The sequence below is a fragment of the Haemaphysalis longicornis genome, unplaced genomic scaffold (genome assembly GCF_048455015.1).
Source record: "Haemaphysalis longicornis isolate Haplotype H1 unplaced genomic scaffold, Haemaphysalis longicornis Haplotype H1 scaffold_12, whole genome shotgun sequence".
Taxonomy (NCBI): Eukaryota; Metazoa; Arthropoda; class Arachnida; order Ixodida; family Ixodidae; genus Haemaphysalis; species Haemaphysalis longicornis.
The window spans coordinates 91712056-91728725 of record NW_027526225.1 but is presented as its reverse complement, the minus strand read 5'-3'; the positions used below and the strand labels follow the sequence as shown (position 1 = coordinate 91728725).

The 16670-nt window shown below is 43.8% G+C and overlaps 1 protein-coding gene across 2 annotated transcripts in view; it reads left to right on the top strand.

Annotated features, from left to right (window-relative positions):
- The window catches only part of LOC144163018 (uncharacterized), a 67341-nt gene that overhangs the window by 26452 nt on the left and 24219 nt on the right, over positions 1 to 16670 (top strand). For both annotated transcript variants that reach the window (XM_077693793.1, XM_077693794.1), the window contains exons 9-17: positions 110 to 254; positions 960 to 1032; positions 2957 to 3086; positions 5309 to 5494; positions 8527 to 8632; positions 9120 to 9205; positions 10240 to 10365; positions 11394 to 11600; positions 15094 to 15223. In XM_077693793.1, coding sequence (XP_077549919.1) covers positions 110 to 254; positions 960 to 1032; positions 2957 to 3086; positions 5309 to 5494; positions 8527 to 8632; positions 9120 to 9205; positions 10240 to 10365; positions 11394 to 11600; positions 15094 to 15223 — 1189 coding nt within the window. The remainder of the gene's footprint in view (positions 1 to 109; positions 255 to 959; positions 1033 to 2956; positions 3087 to 5308; positions 5495 to 8526; positions 8633 to 9119; positions 9206 to 10239; positions 10366 to 11393; positions 11601 to 15093; positions 15224 to 16670) is intronic.

Sequence of the window (16670 nt, the reverse complement as noted above, 5' to 3'; positions counted from 1 at the left end):
TTAATTAATTAAGTCATCTTTAGCTTGGTTCGCCGTTAGTTCAGGCTGTGTGGAGCGAGTGTCCTTTCGCCGTCTTGCTGGTCACAAATTCTCACTCTGTTTCCCTCAGTACCTAGGGAACCTGGTCAAGCTGACCTACCTGGATGCCAGTCGGAACCGCATCTCGTTCATCGCCGACGAAATCGAGCACCTCGCCGTGCTCTCTGATCTCACTCTCACCACAAACAAGCTCCAGAAGGTGCCCGAAACGCTTGGTGAGAACTGTTCAATATGTGTACAGTGAAACCCACTTCGGAAAATCTGATTGTCATAACCGATTGTCGTTATATTTGGCAATAGGAAAATTGATAATTCTAAAGAACTTGATTGTTGCAAGTGGTACATTGTTATATCTGGTACGTATTTTTATGAGTGAAATATACACGATAGCACGCCACACAATCTTCTACTGTTTCTGTCTACTGCATACCAAAAATTGGTACAGATCGCAGCTTTCGAAGGCGCAGATTTTCAATATTTTGTACACGGAACATCTGTGGGATTCCAGCTTACATTACGGATACAACTTCATTTTTATTAACTCTACTGCCATTTTTTAGAAAAATCCAGGGTCATCTAGACTGGTGTACAAGGGAATGAGGGGAAATCGTACTGTGAAATGGATCAGCGGAGATGAAATTGCAGCAGTCTGTTCCTATAAATGCTGGCTATTTTGAATATTTTCATTTTGCTTTGTAACATGTTTGCGGGCATGGTGTAAGATGGGGCGTTGAGTAGAGTAACTTTAGCTCACAGTATAGTGCACAAGACTCATTTAGAATGGCTGGAATCGAAGGTAAGCTTGAAGTTGTCGTGTTTGCTTGCTTCTGATGTATCTTTGTTAGGCACAGTACAGTGGGTGGGAACGATGCTGTTAATAGTTAACGCGTGGTTGTTGTGGCTGTTTCACTGCCTTACAGGCTGCATGCAGAATCTGACGACACTGCGGATGGATGACAATCACTTGGCGACGTTGCCAGACAGCATTGGACAGTGAGTAGCTGGGTGCCATCTGCCTGCTTTGATACCAAGTGATCGGTTTTGTGGCAACATTTATTTTAAGCCTCCAGCCACTTTTTGTACAGTTGAATCTCGTTATAACAACGTAGTATCAGGGCAGTAATTTAGTTCATTATACCCGATATTCGTTCTAACAGTTGAGTTAAAAAATCTGTTCAAACCAAACGGTAATCTGGCTCCGGCAAAAATCCTGATGCAAAAACGCATTATTTTAATCTTGGAATTTACTATAAACAAGGTAACCCTTATCTTTCTCCTTGTGGCATTTCAAGCTCAATGAACCTGAACATGAAACGGAAAATTACAACAAAAATTACTCCCACCTCCCCTCGCGGGAACCCCTGTGTAGATGCGACGCACAGGGGGTTCCGTTGTTGCTTCCGTTAGGTTGATTCTCCCATCGCATGAAACGTGCCGTGAACCCCCTGCCGTGGCTATGACGCAACGTGGCGCAGCTATGACGCAACAATCCAACACAATCCACTTTAATCCAATCCAAGCCAAGTCAATCCAATCGAATCTAATCCAATGCCCCTTGCGAGAGAGTGTTCGCTATCGGAGAGGAGAGGGGGTGAGCGGCGGAGAGCACAGCTCGCGCGGCGAGGAGAATGGGGGAGGGGTGTGGACGGACAACGACAACGCCGTATGGAGGGACAAGGCGAGTGAATGAGATGCCGTCGCATCTAAAACAAAGTTCATTTAGCAAAACAGGCCTGCGCTCCTATTTTTTCGAGGAAAGATGTAATCTCTGTCTGGTGGCTATTCACAGCACTGAGGAGCAGAATCAAGTACTATTCCACAGTGTGCACGAGCAAAGGGGCCTTTTCTACTTCTGCAGTTTCGGATGCTGGGAGTTTTTCCAAGTGTAGCTTCTCAGCCCACTGGTCAAATATTCATTTGTTATATCCGATAGTGAGCGTGGCTCTCACAGTTATAAAACTTTCGTTATGAAAGATTGCCACTGAAATGAAGCGTGACCAACCAAGGTTCGAACTTAGTTTGCTATAGCCGATAATTCGCTGTATCAGTGTTTGTTATAACGAGGTTCAACTGTAGTTCTTTTATAAACTATTTCTGGGCCAGTTCTCGGAGACTAGTGGAAACCTTTAGCAGTCCTCAGGGCTCTTCCGCACATTAGTACTAGTCGTGCCTAATGATCAGGCATGTATCACGATCACTATGTAAACATGACCACCGAGGCATACTTGGTGATCCACAGTTACTACATCAATCTGACATTGTTTGGTTTAAGTTCGGAGTCTTAATTTTGCGCTGAACGAAAGGTTTACGTTGACAGCAAGGCAGCGTTTAATGTGGCAGTTGTGCAAAGCAATGTGCAGTTTATGCTTTCTTAGTGAAGCAGTGCTTGAGCTCTAGAAGCTAGATCTACTCCAGTTCCATTTTTAAGAAGTTTCTCGGTGCGTCGAGGCTTCTAATATATTAGCACTTTAATATTTTGTGTGACAGTTTTAAGAAATGCTTACGGAACACAAGTCTGTTGGCATGTGTGTTATTGTAATTCCATCCCATGCCTGCCGTACTTGCTTTTTATTTACTGCTATATTATTTATCTGTTTATTTATTTCTCTGTGCTCTTGTTTAATCTTGTCTCTGTTGCTGAACAGCCCGCCCTATATTGTGTACTAGTTTCTTCTTGGGCTTTCTTTTTTTGCTTGTAACTGTAGAGGACTAAGAGGTCGCGCTTAGTCTAGTAGAAAACATCTAGAAGTTGCGTATCAGAAGCGTTTTCCACGATAGAAATTAACATCGATCTTAGGAAAGATAGCAGCAAAACAGATAGTTCTTGTAATGCACAAAATGGACTGCGTTTGGATGTAGCCGTGAAATTTTGTGATAAATTCATTCCCTTGCACCCTTTCCCCCTTCTTTTTTTCAGACTGAGCAAACTGGAGGAGCTCATCATAAATAGCGACGAAATAGATTCACTGCCTTCAACAATCGGGCTCCTTCGAAACTTGTCCATACTGATAGCCGATGACAACATGCTGGAAGACCTCCCGCCGGAGGTGAGTAGATTTGTGCAGTGGGTCCACGTGATGGCGAAAGATAAAAAATTTCCCCTCATTAACTGGAATTTAAGGGGGGACATGGCTCTTAAAACTATTTCTTTTAATTTTTAAGTTAACTCCGTGAAACTTGTCAGTCTTGTTGCCTTTTCCCCACTAATTTTAAATATGCCATTATTTTTTGAGTCAGTGAATTAGATCCCAAGGTAATTAGACATAATTAGCCATTTTTGGAGGATCAGTAGACAAAACCGTGTTGGTCGTAGCACTGTAATCTTTACATTTTCCAATACTATGAACAGTGCTGAATGCAATAAGAGAAGCGGCTTCTTGATGCATGGCTTGGAACTAATTTTGCAGCTCATTAAACTTTGGTGTTTCAAATAGGCACTCGAAATGGTTCCTTGCCACTGGTGCCACCAAAGTTTAATGAGCTGTAAAATTAGTTGCAAGCCGTGCATCAAGAAGCCGCTTTGCATTCACCAGGCTTCATAGTATTGGAAAATGTAAAGATTACAGTGCTACGACCAACACGGTTTTGTCTATTGTTTGACCAAAAATGGCTAATTATGTCTAATTATCTTGGGAACTAATTGACTGACTCAAGGAATAATGGCATATTTAAAATTAGTGGGGTAAAAGCACCAAGTCTGACAAGTTTCACAGAGCTTACTTAAAAATTGAAGAAGTTTTTTTAAGAGCAGTGTTCCCTTTTAAGTGTAATCGGTTCTGTAGTTAATTCTAAGTACTGGTTGAATACGTTAAGATGTTAAAAACAAGCTTATTCTTTTTTGTTTTCTTCCCTTATAACTCACCCGCTGAACACCATTTCTTTTCCACTAGAAGTGACTGCTGCTGTCTTTGTGCCCAGTTGCATAAACGTGGCATAATAATAAAACATGTGCTTCCTTCTAATTTATTGAGGAATATTGTTTGTCACAGTTGTTTCTATGTCAGCACTCGTGCCTTTTAAAATGTCATGTTTTATTCTACGTTCTGCATAAAATCCTACGTGACAGTGTTTTCTTGAGGGACTGTTGTATCTTTCTTGGAAATTTTTCTTGCCTTTTTTTTTTTTGTAAATTACATTTCGGCGGCTGTAGTATTTTGGAAAGAGCAGAACTATTAACAGGGTTCATGTGGGTTTTCAAAAACTTCAAGAACCCTTGAATTTGAAAAGCTTGTTTTCAAGGCTTTGAAGGTCCTGAAATTTTAGAGTCTTGAAAATCCTTGAATTTTTAGAATTTCACTTTTGGATAAGCATAAAAGCAAAATTAGGCTATGTAAAAACTGAGTAAGCATCTGTTATTTGGATGATTTGCTTTAGCGAATAAAAGTTCTGATTTTGTAATGCACTGAAAGTGCTCATTTACTGTAACTCTAACAAACAATTATTGGAAATCTTCATGGGAGGAAATGTCGCTTGGGCCATCAATTTGACTAACTAACCACTGTTTTAACAAAGGGACTGGTCCTCAGACAAGTCCCCTTGTTAAAACAGTGGCTACAGCAGCGTTCTCATTTTTCGACGATATCTCATCATTTGAAGCCTTCTCCCGAACATCGGTCTTGTTTAGACTTCCAGCTGACTGTGTGGTCTGTGAAAATCTCCACACAGAGATATGAAAGTCCCTGAAATCCCGTGAACTTTCGTCATATAAACCAGCATGAACTGTGAGAACAGAAACGTTTGTAGCACATTGCAAAATGCCAAAAATCAGCCCGCTACTTTCCCCACTCAGGCATGCCTCAGGGTGGGTTGTAACCGGGATGCAGTTGTGCGAGATGGTAAAAAATCCTGGGCCATCTCCACTGACGTGAAACCTGGGGAGGGGCGAAGCATGCCGTGTATAAGTGCAGTCTTGGTGCCTTGGCATTTTTTCCAACAGATAAAACCGTTGTGGGGTTGAGGTATACAGCTTTGCTGTAAAAGTCTCGTGTCTTTGAAGCACAAAGCTCTCTAGCGTGAGGCATGAACGAGTGTTCTGGTGTTTTTTAGAACGTGTTACGAAGCGCTCCAGCGCGAGGCGTAAACGAGTTTCCCAGTGTTTTTTTTAGCACGCGTTACGTTTTAACGCGAGGCATAAACGAGTTTCCCGGTGTTTTAGTTCCGTGACTACATGAGACGAAACAATTACGATGATGGCGACGACAGGAGACACCAACAGCCCCAGCCCCTAAGGGGCATCGCCCCTAAAAGGTGAAAACTTTTTCCTCACCAGATTGGCAGCTGCAGCAAGCTTCGGGTGCTGTCCCTGCGCGACAACCGGCTGTGCGTCATCCCCGACGAGCTGGGCCACCTGTCGAGCCTGCGCATGGTCAACCTGAGCGGCAACATGCTCCGCTACCTGCCCGTCAGCCTGGCCAAGCTGGGGGGCCTGCACGCTCTGTGGCTCTCACAGAACCAGGTACGGCTGCACTAAAAAATGACTAAGGGTGTAAATTTACACCCTTTAGTAGTTTACACCCATAAGGGTGTAAACCACTCTGTACTACCCTTACACTTTAGAAATAAAAACAAAGGAAAACACCCTTAAGGGTGTTCGTCGTATAAAACACCCTGGCCAGAACACAAGAAAAGAGTGTTTTATGTTAATTGAATTACACCCTTTCAAAGGGTGTTTTTTTGTTCTTTGATAGGGTGTAAAGATGTTAGGTATGGATGAAAATGGTGCAAATCATGTTACACGTGGCGAGGCTACACTATAAATTTATTTGCAAGCTTTATGTCTATAACTAGCACGCTTACACACTGTAAAAGAGCAAAGAAAGACACTCTTTGAAAGGGAGTAATTACTGATAAAACACCCTTAACAAGGTGTTTTCTCGTGGTTTTGCAAGGGTGGAAGGGTGTTAGTTATTGACTGAAAATTCCCCTTTTGGGTGCAAATTGTCGTACAGTGTGCCCCCTCCCTGTCTCGAAATTTATTGTCTATGGTTTAGCAGACGATGAAGTAGGATGATACGTAATCGTCTCCTTGCGGACTGGTATCATGACCCTTCTCGTGAAGGGCAATGAGGTGCCCTGTTCTTCCTTTTTTTGTGTGTTTGCTAGACTTGTCTCGAGTTCTACTTGTCTTTTCTTCATTCATTGGACTGAATTTAGTTGAGCTTTGAGGATATGTTGTGACTGGTTGCCCTCATTAGCATGTACGGGAAAGTTCTGACCTGTCACCGTAACACATGTTTAGGGAAGACAAAACACAACTTCGTTTAATTTAAAAGAATTAGCCATTGGCAACTCACTGGGTGTCATTGCAGCCAGGGAAGACGTTTTCTTAGCCAAAAAAAAAACAATGAAAGAAACGAAAGCTTTCAAGCAAACAGCTTTCAAATTTCACACTATAGTGAAGTAATATGAGCGCAGGAATGATGAAATCGACGCCAGCACCAAAAAAATGGCTGCGGCTGAGCTCAGCTAACCTTGGATATGCAAAGCAAAAGCTTCACTTAGTCTGGTTGAGTCTTGGTTTCGCTTGGTTAACCTTTGATGTACCTTATTTATTCGCGTAACGATCGCACTTTTTTTTTTTCAAGGAATTGATGCCAATTTAAGGGTGCACTCATTAAACGGGGTAAATTTTTTTGCGAAAACCTTTTGAGCACAAAAAACGCAAGCAAGTTGCAGGTCAAAATTTTTACAATGATGCTCGTGTACATAATAAACATAATAAATAAAAACAAAATAAAAACTTCGCACACTGCCACCAGCCGCTTTGCAAAGTGACGCAAAATGCAGCGTTTTTATGAATTACGGAATGGGCCGGAACGAGTTTGCTGGGAGGTGACAACAGGTTGACCAATAACTGCCTGCCGCTGTCCCGGTGCGGGATATCAAAAGTGACATGGTTGTCGACGCAGAAAGCTGAGCACGTTTTTTTCTTTGTCTTGTGAGTACATTATCTGCCTTTAGTGAGAGTTTCTTCCTCATCAATGTTGAACGCACGCTTGCCGATATCGCGAAAATTGCGAAAGTCTGCGGCGGTATGGTAGCCATGTCCGCTTTGAAAGGGAAGGAAACAGAGGTAAGCACGACCATCATCAGCTAGACTTGGCACACATACGACATATTTCTGCGGCAAGTTCAAGGTGCGTTCATTGCGCGGGAAATAAAAAAAATCGGATTTTGAAGACAAACTTCACGGGTGCGATCATTATGCGAGTAAACGCGGTAACTGTGTTGCCGACCACAGCTCAAAGCCGTTTGGTCCCGTGCAGCACTCACAGAAAGAGGTCCGGCCTCGCTTTCATTCCTGGCGAACGCGGCGTTCCTCTTTCACGGCGAACGCGACGCAAGATGAGTCACGTAGCCTGAGATGACCCAGCGGCGCATGTGTGAGAGGCTGTGGGTTTGGGCCGCTGCCGATCAGCTGAGCGGCCGCTCCCATCGCGGCCGCTGCTGCTACGGGAGCAGAGCGACTGAAAACGGGGTCTTGTGCGCAGCACCGACGGCGGTCCCGGCGAATCACGCGATGCGCTTCGAGGGGTGTGTCGGTGGGGGTGTGTCTCCAGTCAAAAGGTTAACTTGTGCATCCTCCGCGAAACCGCTGGATGAAAGTTGTAAAGCTTTGCTTTGAAACACAGTTATTAGTGTGTTAACTGCATGTCTGCATTCAAGTGATATGATCAGATGGAACTAGAGGTTCCACCACAATCACCGAGTCGCGTTTTCTGGTCATCGCTTCGGTCGCCGGCTGCCATCATAGAAACGAGATTCTGTGACGTCATAGATGAATCACAGGAAAGTGGCTTAGGAGTGGCCACTGCTTCACCTTTTTTTTTCATAATATCCAAACTATTTGTTTGAAGTTTTTGATAAAATTACCATCGTTGTTATTCGGACAAGGCAGTGTTTTTAATGAACAAAACTTGTATTCTGTCTTCATGCCCCCCCCCCCCCGCCCTTTAATTAAAGGAGCCATGAAGAGAAAATACAACTTTGTTTAATTTGAAAGAACTAGCATTCAGTATCTCACTCAGCTCCATTACAGCCACAAAAGATGTTTTTTTAACGAAAAAAAGCAAGAAGTATTTAAAAACTTTCAAATTTTGCGCCACAGTGACGTGTTATGAGCAAGAATGATGTCATATGGGCCAACAATAAAACATAATTTTCAGTGCGTTAACTGCACGTTGGCATTCAAGTGATGCGGTCAAATGGAACTAGAGGCCCCATGACAGACGCCCAGTCAGGTGTTGTCGCGACAGGTCAGTTAGGCGGCCACCAATCGCACAAACAAGGTTCCGTGACGTCATAGAAAAGTTGCGGGAAATTGGCTAGGGGGTCGCGACTGCTTCACACATTTTCTTTAATATCTCCGTTATTTGTTTGAAGATTGCGATGATATTGGTATCATTGTTATCGGGACTAAGCAGTCTTTCTAATAAACCCAACTTGTATTTTGTCTTCAAGGCTCCTTTAACCTCTTCTCCTGCGCAGACGAAGCCGCTGGTGCTGCTGCAGTCGGACGTGGACCGAGACACGGGGCAGCGGGTGCTCACGTGCTTCCTCCTGCCACAGGAGTCGTCAGCTGCCTACCCAGATAGTAAGCCTAGCGCATTTTGTTCGAATGCCACCTTCCGATTGAGACAGGTTTGACACAGGTTTAGGACATGTTTGGGACAGGTTTGGTACAGGTTTGGGACAGGTTTGAGACGGGGATTGGGACAGGTTTGACACAGGAGAACAGGATAGCGTCAGAGAAGAGGAACTACAGTTGAAGTCGAATACAATAGAACTTCATTGATACTTCTTTAGAATATGCGAGGGAGAAACGCACTATCCTGGAAAACAACTATCCGGGAAGAAATGTAGTATCGGGCATTTTTAGTGTTCACAATTGAGAGCGTAGTAACCGGTAAATTGTATGAACCGGGAACGTATCAACGGAGTTCCACTGTATTGTGAGTGATCGTTTATATGGAACACTTGAATTATTCTTTTGAAACTCAGTCATAAAAGTATAGAAAGTCGTACGCGTGCAGCTTTTTTTTCCTTGGTGATGGTTTATTGTTCCTTTGTCGCTGTTCCAGATGCCGTTAAGAAGGACGGCAGTGCCACGCCAGGGGAACGGAGAGGCACCATCACCTTTGCCTTCGACACTGACGTCGAACGGCCGGTATGTGAATCGCGAATGAAGTTGTGACGTGCCTTGCATCAACCGTATTGTACCCGTGGCTGCTGGGGTTAGTACTAGTAGGTCGTGTCACGGAACAAGTTCCTTCAATTTCCAAAGCTTGGTGAAGCTGGACTCTGGCTGTGCCGCTTTGCATCAAAGTACAGCAGCTCTTACGAGTTTCTACAATATTAAAATACAATTTCCAGAGTTACGCTTCAGTAAATCTACCTGAACACTACCTGCGGAAGCATTGTCGTCGTTCTGTGCTTTCAAAAAACCGGGCCATCTCCACTAATGTGAAACCTAGAAAGGGGTGAAGCGTGCAGGTATAAGTGTATTCAAAGATTGTTAGTCTCTCTCTTGCTACGCAGTGCGCGCTGATATACGCGACATCTCAAGCACGAAGACAGAGGAGGAGTGAAATTTGAAACGGAGAACTGCAAATTTTAAAGTTAAAGCGAGTACGGAGTGAAATGGAAGCAAGCAAGCAAGCAAGCGCAAACGAAAAATAAGTGTCCTGGTGTGTTCTTTTAAGTACGCGTTTTCCCCCATGGAGATAAAATGTTTTAGCGCGAGGTGTTGCAAAACGAGTGTCCCAGTGTGTTCTTTTAGTATGCATTATGTTCCCGCGCGAGGCATTCGAAAACGAATCGCCCTGTGTTTTAATACCATGACCACATGAGAATACGACAATGAACGACGACCACGACATGAAATGCCAGCAACCCAAGCCCCTAAGGTGCTTTGCCCCTAAAATGCTGCATACAGGAGATTTTTAGCTTAGTGCGGACTTGCATTTTTTTTTTAAGATTTCCGTGCTCCACTTTGTGCAATAATTAATAGTCATGCCAATTGGAGTTCGCGTGAAAGAGCTTAGAAATTAGGCTCCTCTCCAGGCATAAGCGCCACAATTTGTTGCTGCTTGCCTTTGAAAGGCTGTGTAAGCCGTGATGCCAGCACAGAACTTTACGGTGTCCAATACCACAAGGTTTGAACAGCGCTTACATCTGTTGTGCCTAAACTTTGTTTGTCAGGGTAGCTTGGTCCGCTCGCCGACTCCGTACCCGAAGGAACTCAAGGCACGAGCCCGGCACGTCCGGAATCTCCGTAGGCAGATGAACGGCGATGTGGCCGGACATGGCCATGTAGTCGTGTCTCAGGTAAGCATCTTGTTCTCTCTGTACTCTCAAATACGTTTACCCTAATACATGCTTTTATTAGCTAGTTACTTCTTGTATCTCCCTGGATTAATCATGCGATGCACTTGCGTTATCCTCTATAGGCAGGTGGGAGGTTAGCAACGCGCACGAAGGTATGCCGAGTACGAGTGCTAATCACTCTAGTGGTACTGTATTTCAGATCATGAGAAGTGTATACTGATGCCCAATTATACATGCTAAGGATTAACAGAAGCTTGCTTATTGATTTGTACTAGACAGATACCGGAATACCTTGTGGATGGATAGATAGAAACTTTACTGGCAACGAGATGGTGGGAACGAATCAGCCGCCTCGGTCCAGGAAGCCTCTAACGGCTGCGATGATTAAGGTCGTGATGAATAACATCTCTGTTGACACCACCGTTGAGAATCGGGCTGAAATGGAGCAGACGACGCACGCCGGTGTTTTTCTTTTTCTGCAGCGTGCGGGCGCGGTGGCACAAGCCGCGCCATGTCCGTGGCGCTTCGGCCATGTCCGTTGCCGTTTCCAGTGTTGCCAAGCGAAGAAATTGACAGCTAAACTTTTCTTTTCAATGAATACCGCCTATATAAAGGTATCGTGGATCCATGGAGACTTAACGTTATTTTAAGCTTTTTTTTGTTTTGCCACCCCTGTTCGAAATTTGAACGGAACTCGGGGTATATGCTGTCTGCATCTACATAGGCATTTGAAAAATGAAGAGAAACAATCATTGTTTTTGTTTTTTAAGCCTTGTGAAAAACTGGAACAACCCAAGAACATAGCTGCCATCTATTAAATTGGTGACATCTAACGGATGTCAAACGGATGTCTACAAGACGTCTGATTGATGATCAAAGTTCTTGTTGTTTTTCTACCCTTGTTAAAAAAATAAATAAATAAATAAAACTGGGCGGAATTCACAAATTTGTCGGGCTTATGGATTTCTGCCTGTGCAGCAGCCGCCTGATTAGGCAATCTGAACGCGCCTGCTATCTTTGCCGTGCAGCCAACGTCTCGCCTGGAAGGCTTTGGCCGTGGGAAAGGCCCTGGCTACCACGAGCACCCGCCGCAGCCGCAGCCACACCCGCAGCCGCAGCCACAGCCGCAGCCGCAACAGCCGCTGCCAGAAGTGGTTGTCCGTGAGGCCAAAGTTGTTCGGCCCACATCTCCGCCAGCGAACGCGGATTTGGCTCAGGTGCATGCTGAGCCACCCGTGAGTCATCCTTATTTTACCCCTGGGATCACTAACAGAGCTGATTTGTCACATTCAGAGAAGACTGCAGGTGTGAATTAGACTGCGCGTGAAGTTTTTGCGTCATCTTATGTACCTGTGGTTCAGTGTGTTTGTTTTTAAAGGGGCCATGCAGGCAAAACACAAGTTTGTTTTACTCGATAGATTTTGTGTTTTATAGTGTCCCCAGCGCTTGTCTGGATGCAAACGATGCCGTATTCACTGAGAAATTATTCGGTTTAAGTTAAAATTTTGGTGGTCCTGCCAAATCATCTGTTTTCGTGATGTCCGCCATGAAGTCACAAGGGCGGGTATTCAAACGAACTCCTAGTGCATCATTAGACTCTGCAGCCTTGCTTACCGTCAGTCCTCCCAGATGGCGCTACCATACTCATCCACGGACCATTGTCTACCGTTGCTTTGTTTTCAACCGTATCTGCACCTGGCTTGTTTTTGTTACGGTAGAAAGGAATCGTTTCGTGAAGCGTGGATACGGTATGCTCAACAAACAGGCTCACGTGAGACCACGTCGCTTACGCCAATCGGCCAGTGTCTTATAAGACAACTCCAAAGCGGCGGGCTGCTGTGCAGCTAAAACAAGCATAGTGCGTCCAGTACCAATAGCAGTGCACATCGGTACATCTATGTTTATCTGTATTTTCGGAACTTTCATTGTTTACCCAACATTCTCACTGCTGTAAAGTGAATATGCATTACTTTTAACCACAAATAGCTCATTCGGCAAGCTTATAAGCCGTGCGCAATTTGCGTTTGCTTTTGCCAGCCTCAGCCAATCGCACAGCTGGCACATATGACATCATAGGTTCCGTTGCGCAAAATGAGCTGGTGGGTCACATGACCATTCTCTTTTTTCCTAATTATGTAGCTTATTTGAGTGAAGTGGGCATTAAAAGTGGTGGCAGTACGATTCTAACGAGGCAGTCTTTCGAATGAACCAAACTTGTGTTTTGTCTGCATGGCCCCTTTAAGGCTCGCACTTTTCTCAGTTCACCATTGAAACAGCTCTTTCAGGCTGTTTTCTTTAATCTTTTCTTTTTTTTTTTCTGCTTGAGCAATTGCTGAGTGGCAGCTCAGGCCCGCATTAGTGTTATGTGCATTACGATTAGTATATGGTTGAGGCCTTTCGAGACTAGAACAGAAGGTATCGACTCAAAGAGCTTGAGTTGAGTAGCACCCTATGAAATGGCATATATGTAGTATGTGCAACTTCGTGTGCGCTTCCTTTTTCGATATCATTCACTCTCGCACACTGCCCCATTCAGAATTTCTTGGGCGCCATAACGAAGCAAAAGCTGGTCAGGTGTTCATGTAATTAGGCCCTGTGCCACTTGAATCACGTGTACAATGGATGAATATTGAAGTCCCTCTATCAGGTAGACTGTTCAAGACAAGGACTAGTTGAGGGAGCCTTGTGGTCTTGGGAAGCAGAACTCATTAAGACACCTTTTCCCAGCCTCTGATCCCGTTCTGCACAAAGCTTGTATCTGTAATTTATTCTTTGTGCCATGATCACATCAGATGACAAAGTGCAGAAGACAGCTGGGAAGGCTTCGACACTTTGCTCTATTATTATCGTAATTAAGGGATAATATTTTTATGATTTTTATGTACTCAGTCATGAAATATTTCACCTTTTTCTGGATATTATTAGCAGCGATAGGGCCTCATCGCACTAAGTGAAATAGAAAAAGCAGCTCCACTGATTGGCTGTGCTTTACTTGCCCCTGGTAGGGTCTTAAAGTATGATTTTAAGAGCAGGATCTTAAAGGGACCCGGCAACACTCTTTGAGCAGTGCAAGTAAACCTGTGCGACACTTAGATTACCCTGCCAGGAATACCACCTGAGCCAAATATTACACGTGCACATGAAGTGGGAAGTGCACAAATCGCTGTGAAAGGCACAGGAAAACCAATCGGGCTCTCTTCAATTTTCCTCATTATACACCCCTGGCATGGCCTAAATGACGTCATTGCAGCCATGGCTGTCCTATTGACTGTCGCTGGTCAACTTCATGGCTTATTCTCGCATTTCTTGTGACGCTACGCCGTCGTCAGGGCTGTGTACCAACCTCTTCTATGCCTGAATCGGTACGCAGAGTTTTGGCGTTTCTTTTGTGCTTTTGAGTGCGCGCGGAGTTTGAGTGATGAACTCAATATTCCCCTTTCAACGAGACCACTCGGCAACCGATGTTTGTTGCTTAAAAAACGCCCTACCAGCCTGAGTGCACGCTTGCGAGCAGGCAGCCATGCCTGCTTTTTTGTGGCACCAAACCGGAAATAGACCCCTGCACGTTGCGGAGAAAAGGAGAAAACTCCCCAGCCTGTGATATATCAAAGGCCGCTGAAGAGAACGCCGCAAGCCGCCCCCCTCTCCAGTAGAGAGCTTGCAGCTTTCATCGCGTTGTCCGCGGTCGAGTTGAGAGGGAACAATTGTGCTCGATTTCTCATCGCGCGTAGTTTCAGTGATAGTGAAGGGATTTTCATAATCCTTGCGGGAGGATATTGCTGGACAATAGACTTTACCCCAAAATACATTCCGAGTAGTCGATGGTAAGTGCTTTAGGGTTCCTTTAATGTTGCAGTCAGACAAGTAAAATTCTCCACAAGTACAAATTTCGTACTAGCTGGTATAGACCCATGTATTACTGCAATATCTCTGTTATTCATACCGCTCCAAATGAATTACTGTGATATTTGGGGCTGAAAAAGTTGTTTTGATTTTGGGTACTTTTGAACATTTTTCCTGCTTCATTGTTACTTAAAAAATTACAAAATGTGTGCAAGTTTTGTATGTGGCACGTTATACTCTCATGGGATCCTAAACAAAAAAATTTAATTATTTCTCATTGGTTTAGGAAGCTTAATCTTTATTGTACAATCATCTAGTGATAAGTCAGGAGATAAAGCCAGTTTATACCTGACAGAAAATAGCTTCTATAGGCCTCATGATGTGCAAAAATAGTAAGAATGGTAAGAGTAATATTTCGGGCAAATCTAGCTAACCTACGGAAGGAAAGTGTCTTACAAAGTTTTTGTGATAACGAAACTCGGAAGTGAAGGGACTTAAGTATTTTAGCACTTGTAATTTGTGTTTAGAACTTCAAATGCTCGTCGGGTGGGACATTCTTGCAGATATTTTTTTTACAATATCATAATTCTTGTCACGCTTCAGGACAGTTATGCTGGACTGTGAACTGTGAGATAAAGAGACACTGGTTTACTCCATCATCAGCACTGCTTTACTCATCGATGTCTGCATATGTCGTTTTTATCTTTCCGCACTTTTTTTTAAGTTTGTTGATGCCTACATAAGCAGCTGGCTGTTTGCGACGGACTTGACCAAGCAGTGCAAATTGCTGTCGGAGAGGTGCCCCAAGGCTCTGACCTGTTGTCGATCATTTTTCTTTTTCATTTGCTAACCACCCCTCACCGTATTGTCGTCTTTTTTCTGTAGCACGAGCCTTGCATCTTAAGGCACCAGCCACAGGACATTAACACCGCACCCGCCGAAAGCTTTGCCTGCCACCAGCCTGCTCAAACCTCATTTGCAACCAACAACAACATCCCCATGTGCACTGACCTAGGTAAACACCCACCCAGCACGGCCAGCGGCGCTTCCTTGTTCTCGCCAATGGCCGCGCCTAAAGTCCAAACAGTTGAACCCTGCAACAATGAGGAGGCTGGAAAAACAAAGCCATTGTTGCAGTGAAACGTTTTGATGTTCCCTTAAAGAAGAGACACTGGTTCTAAAACAACTTCTTTTAATTTTCAAGTAAACTTTGTGAGACTTGTCAGTCTTGCTGCTTTTTTCCCACTGATTTGAAATATACCATTATTTTTTCAGCTGGTCAATTAGTTCCGAAGATAATCAGAGATAATTTGCCGTTTTTGGTCAAACAATGGACAAAACAGTGTTGGTCATAAAACTGTAATCTTTATATTTTCCAATACCATGAACCCTGGTGAATGCAATAATCGAAGCAGTTTTTTGATGCATCGCTTGGAACTAGTTTTACAGCTCATTAAACTTTGGTGGCACCAGGGGCAAGGAACCACTTTGAATGCCCATTTCAAACACCAAAGTTTAATGAGCTGTAAAATTAGTTCCAAGCGATGCATCAAAGAGCCGCTTCCCTTATTGCATTCACCGGGGTTCATAGTATTGGAAAATATGAAGATTACAGTTTTGTGACCAACACCGTTTTGTCTATTTTTTGACCAAAAATGTCTAATTATCTCTAATTATCTTGGGAACTAATTGACCAGCTGAAAAAATAATGGCATATTTGAAAACAGTGGGAAAAAAGCAGCAAGGCTGACAAGTTTCACTAAGTTTACTTGAAAATTTAAAGAAGTTGTTTTAGAACCAGTGTCCCCCTATAATAAGTTCGACATTTGGCTGAGATTGTCTGTTTTTATGGTATTAGGCTCCCCCTAAAAAAGTTTGCCTACCCTTATGTGTTTGTTGTTGCAGGATTCAATAGAAAAAAAAACAGCGAACCTGCTTATTTTACAAGCTCGCTTTGCTGTTGTGTGTCATTTCGATCATAAGCTAAGCAACTCATTTCTACAACTGATTCAGCTCCTGTAATGATGTTGTTGATTTCAGTAAGAGCTTTTTAAGCAATTCCTAATGCTGTTTCTATGTAAAGTGTTGCACGATTGTTCTTGCGTGCGTCATACTCATCTCATTAACCCATCAACATTGGGTAGATGATGTTGCCTGCTGCATGCTTTGTAGTGTTCCAGCTTTGCAATCTCGTCATTTGCAAAACTCTCTTTTGAAGCAAAAAATAACATTCCCGGCATTGTGCCTTCCCCCTCTGCAATTTTGAGCATAACCTGGCATCGAATCTGCAGCCGTTGCTGTACTGTAGATAGGTGCTAATTTCAAACACAGTATGGCGGTGTTTGTGTTGCAAATACTGGTGTTTGCCTTGTGGCAAGCTATTGAGAGCTAGGTTGGCATTAGCCAGGGCTACACCTCTCTCCATTGTGAAGGAGTGTTAAGCACATAAAGAAAGATGCCAG